This window comes from Ornithodoros turicata, chromosome 8, assembly GCF_037126465.1.
Source record: "Ornithodoros turicata isolate Travis chromosome 8, ASM3712646v1, whole genome shotgun sequence".
In the NCBI taxonomy this organism is placed as follows: Eukaryota; Metazoa; Arthropoda; class Arachnida; order Ixodida; family Argasidae; genus Ornithodoros; species Ornithodoros turicata.
Genome location: NC_088208.1, coordinates 19335824 through 19358604, shown reverse-complemented (window position 1 = coordinate 19358604; position 22781 = coordinate 19335824). Strand labels below are relative to the sequence as shown.

The 22781-nt window shown below is 47.6% G+C and overlaps 2 protein-coding genes across 2 annotated transcripts; one reads left to right on the top strand and one right to left on the bottom strand.

The window, feature by feature from the left end:
• Nucleotides 1–2: 2 nt before the first annotated feature.
• Nucleotides 3–4526, bottom strand: LOC135366033 (uncharacterized). The gene is made up of 3 exons (XM_064598687.1): nucleotides 4367–4526; nucleotides 2248–2892; nucleotides 3–1478 (listed from the first exon to the last, which is right to left on the bottom strand). Exons 1-3 carry the CDS (start codon nucleotides 4406–4408, stop codon nucleotides 99–101), a joined length of 2067 nt encoding a protein of 688 aa, XP_064454757.1. The 5' UTR covers nucleotides 4409–4526; the 3' UTR covers nucleotides 3–98.
• Nucleotides 4527–6458: 1932 nt separating this feature from the next.
• LOC135367545 (integrin alpha-4-like) lies at nucleotides 6459–22418 on the top strand. Its single transcript, XM_064600839.1, has 13 exons — nucleotides 6459–7944; nucleotides 10251–10387; nucleotides 11840–11944; nucleotides 12048–12168; nucleotides 15764–15839; nucleotides 16196–16241; nucleotides 16385–16478; nucleotides 17109–17197; nucleotides 17279–17335; nucleotides 17421–17570; nucleotides 20936–21038; nucleotides 21125–21219; nucleotides 22239–22418. Exons 10-13 carry the CDS (start codon nucleotides 17421–17423, stop codon nucleotides 22416–22418), a joined length of 528 nt encoding a protein of 175 aa, XP_064456909.1. The 5' UTR covers nucleotides 6459–7944; nucleotides 10251–10387; nucleotides 11840–11944; nucleotides 12048–12168; nucleotides 15764–15839; nucleotides 16196–16241; nucleotides 16385–16478; nucleotides 17109–17197; nucleotides 17279–17335.
• Nucleotides 22419–22781: the final 363 nt, after the last annotated feature.

The window sequence follows — 22781 nt, the reverse complement described above, 5'->3', positions numbered from 1 at the left end:
ACAGGTTTTACTAAATTCTACAGAGTTCATGGTCTATTTATGCAGAAACCATCATCGTATTCCTTCTACGAAATCGAGATCACTAGAAGACAGACAGATCAAGCAATAGCGCAAAGTTCGCTTTCCGACACTGCACACCCGAAGGCCTCGTAGAAATCCCTCGTGGCCCTCACAGGTACGTTGCACCTGTGGTCGTTCCTGGCGTGCGCGTCTCTCCACGTGTTCACGGTCACGTTTCGCTCGAACGTACAGAACTTGTAGCAGGACGAGATGAAAAAGAGTTGCCTATTCGTTGTTCCCGACATGCGCGAGTCGCCTTCCAGAGGGCGCCTCTCGTCCTGTTTTGCGGCTTCCAACGCCACCTGCAAACTCCCGACGTCTCCCATGTTCTCGTTCAACGTGACCTCGCTATACGTGTCTTTGTGCAGCATGACAACGTCTTTGTCGTACAGCTGCAGTATGCACGACGATCTGCGCTTGTATTCGCCCTCTTCGTCCGTGATGTCGTCGTCGCGTTCTTCTACGACGTGTCTCATGTTGTAGCTCCGTGCTATGTCGTGCGCCAGTACGGGTCCCAGGCGTCCGTACCAGGCCGCCAGTGACCTACTCTTCTTGAACGCAACCATTAACGGTAGAAGTTGCGTAGTTATGCTGTGGTAGGAGCTGCCGTAGTCCAGGTCCACTGCCGAGCTGGTGCGGTTGGCGTGGTTACTCCATTGTGCACGCCGCTTGCTCCTCGTGTACGCGTGGAGAGCGTAGGCAGCCTTGCCTTCGAGAGCTGCTAGAAGGGATTCTACGAATGGAGTTTCAAATTCGGGGATATACGGGTACATTTTTTCCAGATCAGTGGGAGACTGGAGATACTCGGTGAATATCGGTTCCAATTTGTCGAACCTGCTCATGGAGGTGGAGCGAGTCAAGTTGTTCATCCAGGTGTAGAACAGCGGGAAGACTTCCCTCATGTTCTGGTACACGTGTCTCACGTATCCAATTTCACCGGCGGGGGTCACGTCATGCAGGTATTTCGCGACGACGGGTATCGGTGCTATGTGCGCCATGTATTGGAAACACATATTATTCTCAAGACCAATGCTGCGGGAAAACTGGGAGGAGGAGGCGTCAGAGAAATAGACCTGTACCATGTAAGTTATCCAGTTCAGTATCTTGGCGTGCTTTCCGCATTTGACGACCATGTGGTCAACCACCTTGAGCGGTAGCGGGGTGTGTAAAAAGATCTGGGAATCATTCTGCAAGGGTGCTTCCATGATAGCGTTGAAGGCCTCGATCCATACATCTACCGGTATATGAGGCGTGTGGACAGTGAGGTTTTGGAGGGATACGTACTCCGCGTTACCTCCAGAAGCAAACGTTAGAGCTTTCTTTATGTGGCTGTGGACTGCTTGGACGTCCTTTGCGTAACTGTTCTTCGAGGGGTCACCCCCAATGGCCGATGCGTAGTTCAAGATGTTGTCGGAAGACTGCGAAGACAAAGAGAAGAAATAGTGGAACGAATTCAAGTGTAGAAAAGTAGTTTTCTTGTATAGGGGTCAAATATTATTGAAAGGCAACTGCGAGGAATTCGTTTGTGACGTGTTCTCGGGATAAAGAGACACCTATGCTTTGTAACTGATCTGCACTAACAGAATTTTATAAAATAGGGAACTGCGTTTTTTTTTCCTGAGTTATAATGAATGACCGCGCTAGCAATCTTAACTTTTAAACTATGAAAGGTGCAGGTTCGGTGTGATCGCATCATCATCTCTCTCTCTTTTTTTGTACGCTGGTGCCACTACCGTTTTCAGGGAAAAAAATCTAATATTGCGGGTGATCCTGGAAATAAAAGCACATTTGGCGGTCATTTTTGCGCTGCGCTTGTGGCTCCGCCAGAAACGTCCTTTCTCTATCGCCCTTAAATGCAAGAACAACAAGAGCTGCTGCTGTGTAGAAGTTGATTCATTCGAGCAAGGGGAGATGATTTAAAAGAAAACACTTAGACGGTTAGTACCTGAATGCTCAAGCAGCTCCGCACACTATAAGCCTTCTACAGTGAAATTCATGCAGATCTCAATATAGCTTAAAATAACTCTGTGACAAGATACGTTGTCCTAAATGCATAACGTAATACCTTCGTGCTTGACTTTTTCCACGTTGCGCCATTACCTGAACTGAACAAACATTACCCTGAACTGAACGAACAACGCGCTGAAGAAACTTGCTCGGAGGAACTCCCGAACGCCCGAAACTCACCTTAATAATATCACGGAACATATCTTGTTCCGTAATCCCCATGATCGTGCTTCCATCCTGGCGACGCAAGTCTAACATAGGATGAATTCCAAAAAGAATAAAGAGACTGGACCCGAGGGCCAGATTCACCAGGACCGTCAGAGGATGTGGCACATCGACTTCATCCGATTGGTACGGCGTTCTCAGGTCGAACCTTTCGAGGAAACGGGCAACCGAGTCACGGTCGTTCCGCTTGTTCTTCAGCATCTTACGGCACAGCCTCATGCCCGCATCAATTTTGTCGTATATGGTGTTCTGCTTGACAAGCGACCTGCCGCGCGCGGTACGTTCGAATGCCACGTCAATCTTTCTATTTGCCATCTGTGGGGGACCTTGATCTCCAGGGTGGACGGCGTCCCATCGTCCGCAGACGTACTTGTAGAAGTCCTGACACGGGCTGACTTCCGTTCTCATGATGGCCTGCAGGTCTCGAATGTAGTCCTCGGAAGAATCCGGTGTTCCGAGGTAGTGATTAGCTATAACTAGCGTAATAAGTGCAGTGCAGGTCGTTATCAGGAGGCCGAAGGCGCCAAGCATCACACCTTCTTGTATTGAGACCCTTGGTATAATTCCTACGTAACGCTTCGGTGGCTCGTTGTGTAGTGCCTTTGACAGAAATGGAGCATATTATAATGGGTGACAAACTAACGTTATATTCAGGGTGTTTCCCTTAACGTGTCGGGAATGTCTGTTAAAGAACTAGTCATCTAGATCATTTGGTGTGAACGGTACTTGCGTTCGATGCACTTTTTCTACGCACTTTCTCTAGTAATTTCATCACATTTTAATTACCGTAATTTCACGCGTATTAGCCGCGGCTTATGCGCGATTTTTTTTTTCTCACGGGTGCTCTGCGGCTTATCCACCGGTGCGGCTTATCTGATGACTATTTTTTCCTGGTATTTTCCCCATACGTCAGTTTTAACGAAAGGGCCGGGCCGACAGTGTCTCTGGAACAGCACTGCCCTGCCGATGCACGAACAGTGCGTAACAGGGACGCGCCCACATTCGAGTAGAATAATCTTCCTGGTGCACTCCCCCAAGCAGCTTTAACGAAAGTGGTGACAGTGATTCACGTCTATTGGAAGACTACTGTCCCATCAATCCATGAAAAACGCCCAACAAGGGCACAATCCGATCTTGGTAAAACTCTATAGAGCTGACCTCCTTTGTTGCACACTATGGACCACAGGGTTTAGGGCCTTCTCTATGGTCTCCTTTGTCGTTCAAATCAGTCGTCTCGTATTGCCCGCGGCTTATCTGCGAGTGCGGCTTATCTGCCAAAAAAGTTTCAAAACGTTCCTAAAAACGCGTCCTGCGGCTTATCTGCGGTGCGGCTTATACGCGTGAAATTACGGTAAAAGAGTTTCTTGAACTGAGTGAGCTCCGATGTGCCAAGCTATGAGGTAACGCTTTCTTCCCAGAACTAGGAAGCATACGCCACCTCGTGCTCAACCGTTGAGCTGTGCACAGCCCTCCGTCAAGAACCGACGCGAGAGGAACATGGACCTGCCCCTCCACTCTCCTTTTGGTTGCTCGACATGCACTTTTTTTTTTCGGCTGCCAGAAATAAGCTACATCTAAAAACAGAACTTCACTGCATAGCACGCTCGCCGTTGCCACGAATGGTAGGGTTATATCGCTCGTGATTGGAAGAGAGAGGGGGGGACGTACGCCTTTTTGTGACAAGTTGGATATATGAAAATTGCCACAAAAAGGCGTTCGCCCCCACTCGCTCTTCGAATCAGAAGCGGTAGCCGTATCATTCGTGGCAATTGTTGGCGCACAGCGTGCTATGCGGTGAAGTTCAGTTTTTAGAGTGTATAGGTTGCCTACTGTGTGTTTGATTTTGGGTAAATCCACAGAGCGCTTTCCGATTCTGACTAGAAAGCGTCACTTGCGGTACATTGGCAAAATTTTCCTACGATTTTCCTACATTTCCCCAATTTTCAGACGAGTAGATTTATTAATATAATTTTGTGATACGTTAGGTGGAACACTAACCCCAAATGTAGCGTAACGTAGTGAAACGTGGTCGAAAAAAAAATGTTTAGTCAACTCAAAGTAAATCACCCCTTACCGCCATCCTTGAAAACGGTGCAGGTGTAATGCCGCTTGACATCTAGCCTATCCCGGAAAAGAATTGATGTCAACTTCTTCTTCTTCTAACTGCTATGGCGCACAGCCAACTGGACGCTAGTGCTTGTTTTCTTCTTCTACGTCCTCGTCCTCTCAGAAAACGGCCTAGGAGTCAGTAAGGAAACGCCCGGAAAGTCACTAAATGAGGTTGGTGGAATTACGTCCATGTGGTCGTGATCACATGTAACAACATGAACACAGGTGAACCAGCTCGCGAATGGTTGGCGTGCTCACCATGTCATGTCGAGACTCGGAGGTACTCGAGTTCGAATCCCGATGCCGGCTGTGCTGTTTCGGGTTTTTTTTTCCTGGCTTTTCCACAGAGGCTTTCAGACGCATGTCGGCCCAGTTCCCATTCCCCCAGGGCGTTAGTCGTGACGCTACCTACCTCTGTGAGGCCGACAACGGCGTGCTCTTTCGCTGCACCACCACCACCACCACCACCACTACACAGGTGTCAACTATGTATGTATTTGCGAATGTATGTGCTTGTTTTTGTCCGTTATGCACTGTGCTAAGCAACGGCATTCGACACAGTCTTCTTTTTATTGTTCTTCTGCGAATGCGTGTCTCTAAGGTCACTGCTATCGCGCCGACACTAGGAGGTGACCCAGGTTCGAATGCCGGCCCCGGCTTTGCAATGTTTCTCCTGCGTTTTCCTCAGACGCTTCAGTGAAATGTCGCCACAGTTTCCCGTGAAGTCGACGCAGGCAGTACGATCTCTCCTCCGAGCAATATGCCACCATTTTGGGTAACCCGAAGGTTCTCGTAAAACACCACAACCGGCCAACCTACTCGAAAGAATCACTGGTTATGCACGGCGTACTTTCTAACGTATACGTGTCAGACGATATAGTGTGAGTGAGGCGCGCAGAGTGTTTGCGCACGGTAGCAGTGGTAGCGTACGCGCCATGTTTGACTAACCAGTTAACTACAGGATAACCTGCGCTTCAAATTGAATGAAGCGGCAAAAGTATTTTGGTTACAAATCTGCGTATCAGAGGCAACGCCTCGTAGATACAGAAGGCCTGCTTAATGCCTCCTCTCACGTGGTGGTGGTGGTGGTGATAGGGCTTGCCGTTGTCGGCCTCAAGTATGTGGGCAACGTCACAACTCACGCCCTGGGGGAATGTGCGTCCTGGGCCGACTTCTAAGGGAACTGTGCCAACATATGTCTGAGAGCGTCTCAGGAAAACCCAGGAAAAACCCCAGACAGCACAGCCGGCACCGGGATTCGAACCCGGGTACCTCCCAGTCTCGACGTGAGCCTCCTCCTCTCACTTCTTCGCACGTAGAGTAATAAAGTCCGCCAATCGCGGCAGCAGGCCAAGGTGTCAGCCAATCGCCGCAGACGATTTTGAAACACAGGCTTTCTGTGGCTGCCCATACGGCTGATGGTGGACCGTTTCCATAGCTACAACCGCTGAAAGCAACGTCGTGATTGGCGTACTCTTAGTTTTACGCCACGTCGCTCAAGCGATCAGGCTTTGTCCCTAGCTGGTGTTGCCAGTGGCCGGGTCAATGAATTCAGCACGCGCTCGTATAGGCGGTCTCTGTAAGGTCATTCTGACGACTGGCGGACTTTATATGTCTACGTGCGAAGGAGTGAGAGGACGCATCTAGCAGGGTGGGTTCGAGTCCCACCACTGGATCTGCTCACTGAAATTTTCACTGGGTGTACCGGATGAATATCGGCATTTTTCCCCTTTAGGTCGGCAAGCGAAAACACATTTACATCCCTCTGTCTCTTACTCTTTTCTTCTACCCCCTCTCCACCTGCCCACGTGTGTTCGTCGCTCACAGCAACAATTACCACAATTACTTCCGAAAAAAAAAAAAGAAGCCGTGTCCTTGTACATTGTACTAAACGCGTTTAAATTTAAATCCGGCGTTGTGTGTTTCCCGTTGTCGTACTTTTTGGATAAAATAAGTACGTGTGGCGGAGAGAATAAAGTGAGGGACAAGGTAAGGATAAGATAAGATAAAGGGTGATAAGGGCTAAGGGATAAGATAAAGGGTGAATACTACTTCCATTCCGTCCTCCCTGTACTATGAGTCTATAATAATAATTGGGTGTTTAAGTCGCGAGACAACTGAGATCATGAGCGACGCCACAGCGGTCGGTCTGTGGATTGCTTTTGCCCACCTGAGGGTTCTTTAACGTGGATGAAAGCTCATCACACGGCACCCCGTATTTAACGTCCCTCGCGGAAGACGGCGTGCCTAAGCAACTTGTACCCTGCCACCAAGTTGCTGGCGTCCTCGGCCGGGTTCGAACGCGCGATCTCGGGATCAGAAGGCGAACACGCTACCAACTCAGCCACCGATGCCGGTATATGAGTTTATAACAAAGGGGACACGTATGGCGTTTCTCGTCGGCTCTCGATCAAATTACATTTACCCGCGTTGAACAACATATATACTTGTTTGTTCGAACTAATTTCTCTATTTCCAGTTATGAAACAGGTTCATGGTACGGGGAAGCCCCTTACAAAAAATGGCTGTTGACCTTTTGTTTCCGCAGTCTACAGAGAAAACGGGCTATAAGTAGACTTTCTATTGAACTCGTGTTTACATCACATATTGATTTTATGTTGACTTATGAAACTTTCAAGTCCTGTCGACAATTATTCAGAGGAAGATGACAGGTCTTCCTGAAGACCCGGCATATACTTTACACAAATTTCCTGTGACCTTCGTGTGCAAGCCTTATCATACATGTTCTCAACTTCTGTGCTGACTAATTGTTGACTCGGCTGTCGATGAGTATAAGATTTGTCACGCACACGTACATTGCTTCAATGCAATGCAATTGCAATTGTGTTGTGTATCATGCATACAGGTGAAAGGAAAACAGCGGACCCCAAATGAGCAAAATGACTGCATTGAACATGATACACTGCATTATCTATATATCATAGCATTTAAATATCTCAGCTTTGCCTTTACAGTACGTTCCTGTACTCTGGTCACTTGCCTTGCCGCCCTTCTTTAGCCTGACGTTGCTTCAGCTCCATCTTTCGCAGCTGTACCTTCGTCAGCATCGTGAACTGCTACGAACGCGCAAGATTATTTTGGACGATTGATTGATTGCTAAAAGAAAAAAAAAAGAGGACAATTCTGAAATTTTGAATGCATATAATGCATAGTAATAATGCATGATTTACACTTTCGTCGAAACGGCGTTCACACGCGGAACACAGAGTATTAGAGACGCGGTTGGCATGGCTCACCGGAAGTTGGCCTTCCGAAGATACGTCGAAAGAGGAAGTGAAATCGCTTTTCTTATACCGATCTTCACATTTAAAACAGCGAGGCCTCGTACGTTTGCCGGCGGCTACTTGCTTAGCGTCGACGCCATATTACTAACATGCTGTTTGCTGCCCTATTGTGCCTGCTCAGTGGTAAGGTGTCGCATGGGTTCAATATCGATATTGCCTTTCCGATCCTGATGAACGGGCCCTTGGGAAGTTATTTCGGTTCCTCTGTCGCGTTCTATCGGAGTCACGAAGGAGGAACGTAAGTACTCATGGTTTGTTCTTTCTACTATTGTTTCAAAGTTTCTGGAGCTGTGACTGTATATACACACTCTTAAAAATGATGGTTGGTGGTGGTGGCGGTGATAGGGCTTGCCGTTGTCGGCCTCACGTATGTGGGCAACGTCACGACTCACGCCCTGGGGGAGTGAAGGGAGATAACGATATCATTCGAGATGATGGTTGGCTAGGAGCGTGCTATGCGGTGAAGTTCATTTTTAAGAGTGCACTCTTAAAAATGAACTTTCCCGCATAGCACGCTCTTAGCCAACCATCATCTCGAATGATATCGTTATCTGCCCTGATTTGTTCAAAACGGTAGGCGTACGCCTTTTATGTGACAATTATGAACAGCATAAGTGTCACAAAAATGGCGTACGCCTCCCGTTTTCAACAAATCAGGGCACATGCGGTGAAGTTCATTTTTAAGAGTGCACTCTTAAAAATGAACTTTCCCGCATAGCACGCTCCTAGCCAACCATCGTCTCGAATGATATCGTTATCTGCCCTGATTTGTTGAAGACGGGAGGCGTACGCCTTTTTTGTGACACTTATGCTGTTCATAATTGTCACAAAAAAGGCGTACGCCCCCCGTTTTCAACAAATCAAGGAAGATAACGATATCATTCGAGATTATGGTTGGCTAGGAGAGTGCTATGCGGTGAAGTTCGTTTTTAGGAGTGTAGTGGTGCAAGTGCAATCCGGCATGTCTACTTAAACAGCCGTAATACAATGACGACTGATAAGACGCTACTGAACGTGATGTATGGATATCTTTTTGTACTCATGTTGTACTTTCCGTTTTCCGCTCATAGGGAGCGGAACATTGACGTCCAAGAAGTAGCCGATACTAACCGCATTCCTGTGAGATGCTTCCCCAAAATCTTCTAACGTACGTTCGCTATACGATAGGGCAGTTTCGTCTCTGCGCGTTTTGGAGTAGGCAGTCCTGACTGGGTCTGGACTAACCTCTCATTCTTAAAACAAAGCTTCACCACATAGCACGCTGAAGACCACTCATTGCACAGAGTGATACCTTCATCACTCTTGATTTGTGGAAAGCGTGGGGCGTTCGTCCTATTGTGACAATTAACATTTTTGCATTTAGCATTTGTTGCATTTTTGCAACTTCACCGCATAGCACGCTACTAGCCAACCAGCATCTCGAGTGATATCGTTATCTGCCCTGATTTGTTGAAAACGGGAGGAGTACGCATTTTTTGTGACAATTATGAACAGCATAAGTGTCACAAAAAGGGCGTACGCCTCCCGTTTTCAACAAATCAGGGCAGATAACGATATCGTTCGAGATGATGGTTGGCTAGTAGCGTGCTATGCGGTGCAGTTCATTTTTAAGAGTGTAGGAGCGTGCTATGCGGTGAAGTTTATTTCTAAGAGAGTACCACGGCAAGTGCACCTGAAGTCCACGTTGCCCCATCTTTCTCACTTAGTGTTGTGGCCCGTCTGCGAATGCCCCTTTATTGCTGCTTCCTGAGTGGACAGACGCTTGTCACGTGCTTTATCCAACTGGGAGGTACCCGGGTTCGAATCCCGGTGCCGGCTGTGCTGTCTGTGGTTTTTCGGGGGTTTTCCTCAGACGCTTTCAGACATATATGTCGGCACCGTTCCCTTAGAAGTCGGCCCAGGACGCACATCCACCCAGGGCGTCAGTCGTGACGTTGCCCACCTTTGTGAGGCCGAGAACAGCGAGCCCTTTCACGAGCACCACCAGCATCAACTTTGATCCGCTGAGGAGCCACGCACACAGCTGACCTACTTGCATATAGGGTATCCCTGAAAAATAGCGTTCGCCAATGAGCTGCCCTTCCGAACTCTGTCCCTGCGCGGGCCCTAGCAAACTGGTGATTTATCGAGGCCCCCACAACACCCCCATTTTTTTTTTTCTGTACGACGTAGGTGTAATGACGAACTCCCCATATTTTTTTTTTTTTTTTGCTACGCCCCCTCATGTCTGTGATCCTGGAAAAACTATTGTAGCAAACGTATTCTAGATCTTCTATGTAACTATGATCTTCTAAAACTCTTTCAACTTTGCAAACCCGCTCCTGCGAGCAGGACAAGCTCCAAGTTATCCAGTAACGATAGTTCTCGAGCGTACTGATCCTTTGTGTGGTTGGCATATAGTGCAGACAAGCTGTATGGTATTTAGGAAACAAAACGTGCAAGGATAACTGTGATCTGGAGAATATAATATATGAGCAAAAGCGGGAACACAAGGGTGACACGACATGTCAGTTTTGTAACGCGTAAGTACATATATGTCTGCAGTTTCGCCTTAGTGGGTGCGATTCGAGCAAACTCCTCCCTCGAAACCTGGAAGGACATCTACCAGCCTGGCGTGTTGTTCAAGTGTCCGCTTCAAAACCCAGGAGGGCGATGCAGTGAAGTAGTAGTCGAATCCCGAGGTAAGCAAAAAATTCTGTGCAACAGAAAATAATAGTTATATAGCAGAGGCCCTATTCTCGTCAAGGTAATCGACCTGGATTACTTTGTGTTTCGTCTTTCATTGGTCGTCACGTGACGTGAAGAACAGGAATGAATGTCACGCGCTTAACCAAACAACAACAACAACAACAATAGTTGCTGACGATGAGATGGGGTGTTTCACCGCGGCGGTGCGGTACCCACCCCTTTGCACGTGGAACATTATATGAAGATGATGAGTCCAGTCGACCTCAACCGAGTAAAGTAATTTACCCTGCAACCTTCATGCTTTTCACGAAGATTGCAGGGTCAAGAGCTCGACTATTGGTTAAGGGCGCGTGACTTGCCACTGACAGGGTGACTAGGGTGACAGCTCGCGTGGCTCAATGGTTAGCGTGGCTCAATGGTTAGCGTGCTGGCCATGTCACGTCGAGACTGGAAGTCACCCGGGTTCGAATGCCTTGTTGCGGACCTGCTAAACCTCCCAAAGGTATGCTTCTTTCGTATCCAAAATGAAGTTGTCGTCCTTCATCTGCTGCAATGTTAGTAATGCTATCGCATTTCATATGCCTTTGGTAGTGCGCAAAAGAGTACAGCCATATTTTTTTACCTCTGTACTCTTAAAAATGAACTTCACTGCATAGCACATTCCTCGCTAACCATCATCCCGAGTGACACGGTCCTATCCTCTGATTTTCTAAAAATGGGGGACACACGCCATTTTTGTGGCAGTTCACAATTGCCACAAAAATGGCGTACGCCCCCCCCCCCCCCCCCCGATTTCATCAAATCAAGGGAGAAAACGTTGTCATTCGGGATTATGGTTGGCTAGTAGCGTGCTATGCGGTGAAGCTCTGTTTTTAGAGTGTGACACGCGACAAAGAGAACAGTCTGGTGACGTCAGCCCATGCCGAAAACACCTCACCAGGGGGGTGAGATTGAGCAGGACGTAGTATCTACGTTGTCTTAGGAAACTTAAAGTGGACACCAAAGAGGACTAGGTTTTGTGACCTGCACAACTAAAATGGACACGGGTGCAGATAGATGGTAATGTAAAATAGACCTGAGGCAGAAAAAGAGGACAGACAATAAGTGTTCTTACGCAGCCATCCTGCAACGGGCCTATTTCACCATGTTTGAGGGTATACTCCGAACCGTATTCTGCAGCGCCATTTGTGGTCGTGTAGCAAGAGGTTTTTCCGTACATAGGCATGTATCACCTACACTGCGGCTCTGAAAAATCGTGGCGCAAGGTTTTCCGCAAAAAGATATGACGTTCCTGGACGGCGGTAAGGCAGGGAACACGCCGGACAATACCGTCTAGTAAGGCCGTTCTACTCTAGAGGAGTAGGGCATTTGGCGCTGCGGTCACCGTCTCTTCCATAAGTACCCTTATGCTTTAGCACCTACGCACAATTCTCGTTCGCACATAGGGCACGACAGGAAGCTATACGGCGACGAGAATTGAAGTACTCTGAGCTGAAGGATAACATGACGCTGGGCATGACTCTGGAATCCGACTAGGAGGCAGGACTGTGGTACTGCTGCATTTCTAGTATTTCAAAAGAAGGGAGAGACTCTCAGAGAATATTGTACCAATATGACCAATGGGGGGGGGGAATGGATGCTTTGTTTTGTTAGGTATGTGGGCAGCTATGGCGAAACCAAAAGTGGGACAAGAACCACCTGCCCAACGGTGTGTGCTACGTACTGAACAGCGCCCTGAAACTAGAACGGAAGCTGCTCCCTTTCGTCCGTCACGGTGACTATTATCCACATCCATACCGAATAGATTTGACTGTATACAGCTCGTGGTGTTGGCTGTAGAGGAGACAAGGACAAACAGTATTAGCGAACGCGTCTTTAACAACAAACTTCGTTTCTTGTCATGGCAGCCCCAAATCCTGCTGTTGTCAAACAGGTCCTGGTCCTAGAACGAACAGTTGGAATTTTTAACACGTGCTGTCTAGAACAGGACAAGGGTCACAATCTGGTATAAACTGAGGCGATGCGACAAGAAGTGAAGTTGTTGTCAGAGGCTCTCGGTGAATGATGTCTGCCCTTGGCTCGTGTATGCATGAGACCCAAAACCAAGTGTCACGTGTCATTCACTCAAGAGTGACACATGCTAAATACATTTCTGTGGATATCACCACCTACACCACCCCACAAGAAATGGAGCTGCAGGCGACATATGAAGTCACCACGTGGCTCCAGCAATCACCAGTTAAGAGAAGAAGATGAAGAAGAACGCCATGGGGGGGGGAAAGGGGGATATGTTTATTACGAAAAAAAAGAGGCAGGTAAAAAGGAAAGGTCAGCCAGGCACAAGCCGACTTGCTATTCCTTGTAAAAAAAGTAAAAAGAAAACAGAAACAGAAAAGGAGAAAGACGCAAGCGGCACATAGGCAGCAGGGGGGCATGAGTACACGATCGCTCACAGGCAGTCCAGGAGCCCAGAGTCACCCAGGAAGCATATTAGCGCTCTGGTAACAGCCCATTGCTTCTGCCCTACGGGGCCCAGTAGGGTGGCCAAAGAGAGGTCTCTGTGCCCCAGGGCAGATAGGCGGTGCGTGAGTGCGGTCCGAGGAGCGGCATATCTTGGGCAGGTCAAGAGTAAATGATGGGTGTCGGCGTCGGTGGAGCAGGAGGGGCACGCCGAAGAGGGACGCTGCTTGATCTTGAACAGAACGATGGAGTACGGGCAACATTCAGGCGAAGACGATGGAGAGCTGACTCTTCTCTTCTTTCCGAGAGAGTAGTACGGGCAACATTCAGGCGAAGACGATGGAGAGCTGACTCATTCCTTTCGAGACAGCCGTATCGACACACTGAAGGCCATCTTCGGGTCAGTGCGGTGGAGGGAGTGTTGGCTGCGACAGTGTCTTCCATGAAAAGGCGGGTGTCGGAGGAAAGGCGCCGGCGGATGTGTATGCGGCAGACGGATGGTGATAACGGGATGACAGTGTTGCACTCAGCTGCGCCATGAGCGCGCCTCGCTGCTGTGTCGGCAAGTGTGTTTCTCGGCAAGCCAATGTGGCTTGGCACCCACTGAAACCACACGGAGTGGCCGGAGGTGACGAGGAGGTTGTGCACAATCAGGATCAGTGAGCGGATGTCAGAAACAACTTGCGAGCGAGGCGAAGACAGTGCCTCCAGCGCCGACTTGCTGTCTGTGAGGACTGTCCAGCTTCCAGGTGGACGAGAGGATACAAGCTTCAGTGCTTCGTGAATGGCTACAAGCTCCGCTTCGGTGGACGACATTTCGTGGGGAAGCTTGAAGGCTTGTTCGATGTTTTCGGAAGGGAGGAACAGTGCTGCTGTGAAGACGCCCGCGGAGACCGAGCCGTCGGTATGTATTTGCAGTCGCTGGCTGAGTAGGGCGTCCAGGTGCTCCAGCACGAGGTACAGCAGGACAGGTGGGGGATGGTCGTTTTTGCTCGTGATGCCAGGCATATGTGTGTACACGGTGGGTGTGACCATCGACCACATTGGTGGGGTGTAAGACGAAGTAGACGCAGTTGATGGGACCGATACCTTCAGTCGCCGGACAGCGGCACCGAATGCCGACGCAGGGCAGTCATGGTCGATTTCCCGCAAGTGGTGGGCTGGATGACGAGCGGGGTGAGGGGATCGTGAGTAGGCGCGAAGGGTTTGCACGTCGCGCAGAATGTGTGCTGGAGACTCCTTGCCCTCTGCTAGGACCAGGTATGTCTCTGTCGTTTTGGGAACACCCAGGCAGACGCGCAGGCTGCAGGCCTGGTAGTTGAGAGGCTCGCGTTCATTGGCCTTGCTTACGGTGTGGAGGACTGGGAGGCCTGAGGCATTTCTTACACTGGTGTACGCGTGGAAGATAGCCTCGGACCGACATGGTTAGGAGGTGGAAGCTTACGTGCAACGGGGGTTTCGGACCGAGGAAGGTCAACATCAACATCACCCCCAGCATCTTTCCGTATCCTCCTCGCCGCGAGGAGCGGGGGTCGGACACTATGGCTTCTGTGATCTGCTGATCCGACAGAAACGTGTCAATTCCAAGGATGACACCATAGCTGGAGTTCGACGGACGAGGCTCGTAGGCACGGACTGGAACGTTGCAGACCCTGTCGAGTCGCAGGAGAGACGCTTTCGCAGATGCGGTAGCCACGTCGACTGCAATAATATTCTTTGCGTAGTTGTGTCGGATTTCCTTTATCCTGCCTGGGAGTTCAGACGTCAGGAACTGAGAAAGCTTCAAGTGGTTAATCTTAGCGAGGTTCGAAGATCGGTCCAGGGCGTGAGGAGCACAGTGCAGTTCTCCAGGGGGCTCACTCGCGCACCGCCGCGCAGGTTGACCTTTCGGGCCCGCTTGACGACGTCCTAGAAAGGTCGTTCATCGTCGGATGACGTTAGTGTTGAGTGGCTCGTTGACCTTTTACGAGGGATGACGGTGCCACGGCTCGCAGACGAGTCCATTTCATTGTCTTGTGGAAGGATGTATGTACATCGGCCAGACGGGAAGGTGTATCAACACAAACTTACATAGAAATTAATATCCGATCGCAGCGGGATCGAGAGATATATGAAGCCTTTTGATTCACGAAAAAGGGGAAAAATGTGCCAACGCTCCCTCTATCACCCTCATTCAGGAGGAATTGTATTATCTGAAAAAATAGGTAGAAGGGTTTGGGAACCGCACGTACCTGTTCTGGTATTTAAGAGTGTGTGTGTATTGAACAGTAAAGTAGTAATTGAATTGAATTGTAGTAATTGAAGTAAAACAATATCTCTATACATACAATCTCGCAATGCACGTTATGCGGTACACGTTACCTTACCCCCGCATGTCAAACATGATTCCAAATGCACCATAATAATGCACATATAATGCACTGCATATATCCCATGCATAATGCACTGCACTATAGGTATGCGTCTCAAAGAGCTACACTGAAAGCTACACTTGCTCGACAAGACAGCAGGGTCTTCAATACAGTGAAGGTGTTGGGACTTCAAGCACCGAACACGAGGGATGCTGCCTTGGCGGCACTTGTGAAATTTGTTCAGAACTGTGGGATGGACACAACCTTTTTAGGATTCTCTGTGCATGATCTAGGGATAATTGTGAATAGTGGACTTCTAGTGAACATATGAATAGTGGACTTCTGAATAGCGAACATGTGAGTAGTGAATAACGACCTTGCTAGTAGAGCACGTGATCCTCATTTTTTTCTTTCAATCATCATCATCATCAGTAGAGCACGTGAGAAGTATTTTTGGTTATAATTTATGTTAGGAGTAGCAGAACAAGTGAGGAAACAAGTTCAATTTCTCCTCTTTTTTTCCTTACAAACAAACGAACATGATTCCAAATTGCACAGATTTGCAGGTTGTCACAGGGACGGTTCGTACTACTACTACGCTGCACAGTGTGGATTTTCGGCGACCTTAGCAAGCGTAAGAAGACTTTCTTTTGTTCCGTCAGCATTCCAGTGTTTTGTCTAGTGGCGAGCGGTGCTTTTTCAAATGTTGTTATGCGTCCCTGTACGATAGATGCAGGAATATACCGTTCATGGAGATCAGATGTACAAGATATCCTGTATGTGCTATATTATAGATTAAATCACAGGAAGGAGGAGAACGTTGAGTTGCTTATTAACCGCAGTATGACATATTTAACGTGACTTCCATAATGAACAGTAATGCCTGCAATAAATTATGTCGGTTGCTTTCCATAAGCGTAGCTGTCTTTGTGGTATAAGCACCTTTTTGGGTTGTACATGATGTATAGGCGACATTTTGTTCTTCTACAGGATGGTCACATTATCCTTGGAGCTCCTGGACTTTCCAATTGGAAAGGTGCTTGTCTCTCATTCGATCTCCCCTTTCAGTTTTCCTTTTCCTTCTTCGCAGAGACAACTTTCAATGAATGAAGAATGCTCTATATCTTTGTGATATATCATTTTGCTTGTGTCATGGGAGACTGCTCTCTCACGCAACAGGAACTGTGATAAAATACGGACCATCGCTGCAGGGTTGGGCGCCTGAGCTCGGGAACGTAAAAACCATGGAAACTTGAAGAGGATGCGTACATCGGTAACGTATTTCTCCTGAGAGCCGTAGACGTCGCCCCTTAGCGTATGCAAAACGTTGATGTTGATGTTGATGAAGAAAAATAATAGGGAGAGATTGAATTCGTCACCGGGCAAATTCGACTACCCCCACAAACGTATTTATTTTATCGTACTGCATACCGCGGGTGGATTACGACAGACGAGGCCAGTGTGCATGAAATTAGGTTGGTAGCTTTCCTCCGAGCCGTTCAGATGGGGAAGTGCCCTTGCATTTGGCAGGAATTGTAGATAGCTCACACTGCTCATCATTACAACGGAACATCCTACAGGATAGAACAAGGGTAGACGTAAGACGCTGCAGGAAGCCGTAAACGCAGTAACGCAGGCGAAAGGCGAAGCTGAGAGAGGGAATGAAACAAGCGTGTCATGTACATACGACCCTAATGTTGCTGTCTACCTGCTCTAAGGGAGAGGTGGAGAGAGGAACTGGAAGGAGTTCACGTGGTGCAACCACAGACGCACATTTTTATACCTTCACTAATGATGCGCAGGATGCATTCTGTATCAAAGGACAACACTACATTTTCATCATTCCTATAGGTCCTCGAGAAAGCTTGTGACATATAAGTGCTACAGCAAGTTCTCTCATCAGGTTATTCGGTTGCAAGCGGTCGATTTTACAAGAAAAACCCAGTGACAATCGTCGCGGGCGCTCCAAGGGGTAATCAATACAGAGGGGAGGTAAGCTCATCAATCTCTATGATATTGATGAACGGTATATATTCATTGTTAAAAGCGTCTTGAATATCCCTGAATTCCTAGGTGATCTTGTATGCCAGTGATGCAGAGACTGAAAAGCAGAAACTGTCCGGACATCAAGTACGCCAGTAGTATTGTCTTCGATATTCTACATATCCCTGCTGCCGTTTCGAAAGTATAGGAGCACATATAACGTCGGTTGCAGATGGGCGAGTATTTCGGAGCCTCTCTTCTGGCCATCAGGGTTGACCAGCGAGGAGGTGCATACGACAATCTTCTGGTCGGAGCTCCCCAGTTCACACAGCCTGATGGAATGGACGAAGGAAGAGTCTACGTCTACCGGAGCTACGGAAATGTGCGACATGTATTTGCTTGCCTTCTCTTCTTACCGGCTCACTTTATGTCTACATTTGCTCTGAATTATCGTTCCGTCTCTCATTTATAGAGAGAGCTTGCTTAAAATGCGTACTATGGACCAAGTCTTCTGTCCCTTATCGAATCTTATCAAATGCGTTCCAATCAAATCCATGCATCTCATACTGTATTCTCTCCAAAATATTGTTTCTTTATGCAAAGTATAAACTTAATTCTATACGTTTGAGAGGTATGACATCACAGGGTACAGTATCTGCAATGCATTTGGCAACATTGCTCTCGAGGTCGACTTCCGTCTGCTCACATGCTACAGCTGGTGGTGGGCTTCCGATGTTGAATGATGAGCGAAGACGATCCAGCTGTTGCTAAGAGAGATACTAACTATCGATAACGTCGCTCACTCTTGGACAATCTAAATCTATGGGGTTTTTCAGTTTCTTTCAAAAATTTGTGGATGCACGTAATGTTGACTGACGGCATTTATATTTTGCACGCCGAGTCTCTGAGCGAGGCTGATTTATAATATGAAATGAATTATCATTTTTTATTCTGCAGCACTACTTTAAGGACTAAAATAAAGAATAAGAGAGAGCAATGTTTTAATTTTTAAGATACCTGACGAATAAGGCACAAAACTTGCATGTCTTGTATGTAGTACTCTTGTGTTAACTACCAATACGTTGCTGGGTTTGCTGTTGTCTTGATTGCTCACTGGTGTAACACTGTGTATACAAAAGTAAGGTACCACACAAAAAAGTTAAAAACGTCCGCGATGTACCGCCACTGGCGTAGCCAGAGGGGAGTTTAGGGTGCTCAAACCCCCTATGTAAAGTCCCCATAGACGCACTCCCGGAATATTTTTCAGCTACGCTGCTGTGTAACACCAATTTTTGCAAGCTAGGTGCTGCACCTGCAGGGACAGTAAAATTGCAGGAATGCATGATAACAAATGAACTGAATTTATTTATTTATTGCAATTTAATAAATAATTTATTTAATAATTCATTTATTAAATTGTAATTTGCTGTCGTACCATATTCATGCAGTGAGAAAAATGTAGAATCCAAAAATAGGACAAACACACGGGGAAACATCCCATGTCATTATCACTTTTCCATCATTTATTGTTGTTGCTATACCTATCGACCTGTCATCATTCGTGATCTATTTATTTTCCACTTTTTACTCCCCATGGTATAATCCGTCCCTCTGTGGAGGGTAAGGAACAATATTTCCTAAAGATGCCTCTTCTGTGCCGTTATGTCTTGCGTAGACGACTGCCTTTCAAGTGCCTTGATTTCTTACCCGCCCCTAAAACGTGTGCGGCCCCAACAAATGGGGCTCGCGACCGGACTAAGCCATACCGTGCAAGTATCAGGTCTCCCACATTGTGGTGCGGTATCCAAACGTACATTGTAGCATTCATATTATGTTTATCCCTTCCCCGTTGTCCCTTCCCCTTTGTCCCCCACTCCTTCCTGCTGTCCTCCCTCCATATGTGTCCACGTCTGTACAGGTCCGACAAAAATTTACGGAACACTGCAATGGTGTATATCGTTGTCGTAGCGATAAAGTTCCAGCAAACGGGAGCAGAGAGGCTTACAGACAGGTGACTAGGTATCCCGTGCACCTTTCAGTAAGCGTGATGATGGGAAAGGGAATATTGCCAAAGTGTGGACGTATTGGCGCGAGTTCATACTACTCACTTCAGAATAATTTGTGACCGACAATTGTGATGCATTACCAACAGCTGTCAGGTTATTGACAAAAAAAAAAAGTTACAGCACGGTTACGACTCGTGTAACGCGAAATGCGTGTGGTGAAATGAGGCCGGATGAAAGTGTGTAGACAAATTTATTTAAGCGTGATGAGTATTGATTTGTGGTTGCGGAAACGGTTGGCGAGATGAGTGGTGTCCTGAACGAGGGGGCTGTTCTGGAACACCAAGTCTATGCCTGAGCCATGGCTAGTTCTGGGCTGGCGGATGTCGGTGCACAGCGTAAGGTCCAGTTGCTCGGACATGCCACTTAGGTAAATGGTGATCTTGGCCAGTGAAACGTCCACGTTGAAGGCTCCGACGCTGAGAAGCTTGTGCGTGCGGGAGGGCGCGAGTACATACATGACAAAGTCGCGGTTGCGTTTCGGCAGGGCGCGAGGCGAGAAGTAGCACACAGCCACCACGAGCCCTGTGAGAAGACACATATACGAGTTTTGTGCGCATGCGATAAGAGTTGTGTGCGGACATGCGGATGCCGATGACGCTGACGCGATTTCGGCAAGGTCTCCACTATACAGCTGACGCTGTAAAACACATGGGTGGACTTGGTGGACATGGGTGGACTTGCCGCCTATCTTTGCGTACAATCTCTGGATTTCTAACCAGACAGAATACTTTGTCCCGTGGACGTCCCAAATAGATCCCAATCTCTATATCCGGAAATGGATGTCAGGCTGACATGTGTAGGAGCTTAATAGATGCACATCCCTGGCCGTATATCCGCAGGCTGTCCCATCAAGGCTGTTTCGGGGATCGTCCAAATCAGGTCTCCTACGATATGTTACATGGAGCATTTATTGCGAGAGAGACAGAGAGAAACGCGTGATGCTGTAGCAGTGCGAAAGTTCGACTTTCGACAGAACAATTGAATTTCTCAAACCAAAAGCTGTAAGAAACACAACATTATCTTCATGGAGAGTTAATACTCCAAGCAATTCCTCACTTTAGTGTTGCTTATATGTAATCGAATTATACTTAGACACCTCACCCTTCATTTTGACTCGCAGGCGAATAGGACTCTATATATGCAGAAGCTCACGAGTCAAGCAGTTTATGGTATCTGTTTTTCCATAGGAAAACAATACCTGCTAATGGGAGCTGTTTGGGCGGTTTGGTCTTGTGGGCTTTTATATTGCTATCTTTTTTTGTTCTATTTGTTATTTGTACATTAGAACGCTGCACTCATCATCCGTTGTGGGAAATACAAGCAAGAAAAAAAAGTATGGTAATCCATGACTTTATGTAGTGAGACAAGTACGATGTTGAAAAAATGGCGATGTCTATTGCAAATGTGTGCTGACTTCTAAAACAAGTTACATTCGGTGTAACTACATGTAGAAATAGTGTCCCATACACATCTTGTAGATGAACTGACAGGATCATAATAGGACATTAAGAGTACAACGAATTTGCAGCCACTTGCATCCGTTTAGGACGTCTTGTAGACACCCACCGCTTAAATAGTGCACGTCCGACGGACATCCCGATCTCCCAGCGTCGTCACGTATTTGTTGTGATCGTATTTGTTGTTGTTGTCGGCTACAGCGTTTCTACCATCACATATGCAGGGCTTGGTTTTTGATATCGTCCTTGATGGCGGCGCGACAAGTCAATCAAGATTTGGAACTTCCATTGCCGACATCGGTGACATCAATATGGACGGGTACAACGGCAAGTATGCAATATTAGCCCTCTGGTGTGTCTGTAAACCGTATTGAGGTGAAGTGAACACTATGTGCCTGTTCGCATTCGGCCAGACGTTGCAGTGGGTGCACCGTTCGAAGACAATGTTGGAGCTGTCTACGTCTACCACGGAGCAAGGGATTCTACATTTAGGGGTAACTACGCTCAGGTAAATATGGGTAGGAGGCTCTAGAGACGTTAGTAGCAGTTCGGGCCGGCTGTGTTGAGCATGCGACAGAACTTTAGTTAAGGAATCGTGTTCTAATGTGGGACGCTATATATGTCGTATGTGCAACGACATGGAATGATATGGTGTCGCTACAAGTCATAGAAAATGAAGATAAAGAATGGTCTAGTACTGAAAGATAGACTTCACTGTGTTTGGGGCCTATGGGAGGGCCAATGCATACTGTGATGTCGTGTGATGTGACACGTTTTGGGGAGACCCATCGTCATGGTCATTAAATGGTGGAATGTGGAATGAAGGTGGTGGCTGCATGATTGGGACGACACCACACATACTCATTTAGAATGTGTGAAAAGGTGTCCGTTCAACGTTGACACTTTCACGATCACTTCACGTCTCTCGTACGTCGATTGCATTTGCACCTTTGTTTGGCTCGAAGTGTGGCTTCAGAAGCACAATGTTGTGTACGACAATGCGCTGTCTCGGCTACCATTGAACACATCCTCACGGCCTGTCAACACTACACGGGAACGACACACCCTTATACATTAACTATAGAAACCATCAACATCAGGCAATTCAGAATATCTAGGACTCCTTGACCTGCGCACCAGCAGGGCTCTTCAATCGCGTATGACTTTCTAAACAGCCATAGGCCTATGCTGGACGACTGTAAGGCGTTTTCACCTCCGCGTACTGTGGGTAACTCATCAAATTTTGCCGAGCACGAAAAGACATGGCGTTGAGCACTCGTGCTCACGTGGCAGCAGAAAGCTTTGACGTTTCCCGCATCTTCCGTTGAAGTACTCTGGGGGTGTCGCTCAGTGTCAATGTACGGTGTGTCTCGTATGCCAAGTGGCGAAGGAAGAATACGTGTGAACCGGAATTTTCTCTTTCATGATGGCGTTGTCTAGAAGGGTGCCATGCTGAAGTTCTGTTTCGAGAATGCACAGGGACACAGCCTTTTATCATTTTTTTCTGTTTTACTTTATCGTCTATAGCGCATTCTGGCCAGCCAGATCGCGTCAAAGACAGGGGCTGCTCTCAGAGGATTCGGATTCAGCATCTCCAAAGGTTACGACGCAGACAAAATCGCTACAATGGTATGTAGAGAGTGCAACTTGGGCACACGAAATTCACGGTATCAACGGAGACAATGTTATATCCTCACAGAATCGTAGTAGGGCGCCTTCCAGTCAGACAGTGCTGTATACTGAGGCAAGCATCTGGTAGAAGTCGATAAAATGCCTCATGAAACCTATTCCTTTGTCCTTTAACAGGTCGCGGCCTATCATGGATGGCAGAGCAACAATTACGACTTCCATCTCCATGATCAGCAACCAAATGGAAAAGTGCAAAACGTTAAACAAACGAAGAATTCTGTGTTTCACGGTGACGGCATGTTATGACCACGGTGACCTATCGGCAAGCACCGATTTGGTGAGCTCCGTATTATTCTTATTCACTTGTATGCCTTTACAACCACTAGACGTGTCTGGGGCTTGATGGCAATAGGTGGCGAATGCGACGCTTATGTACACGTT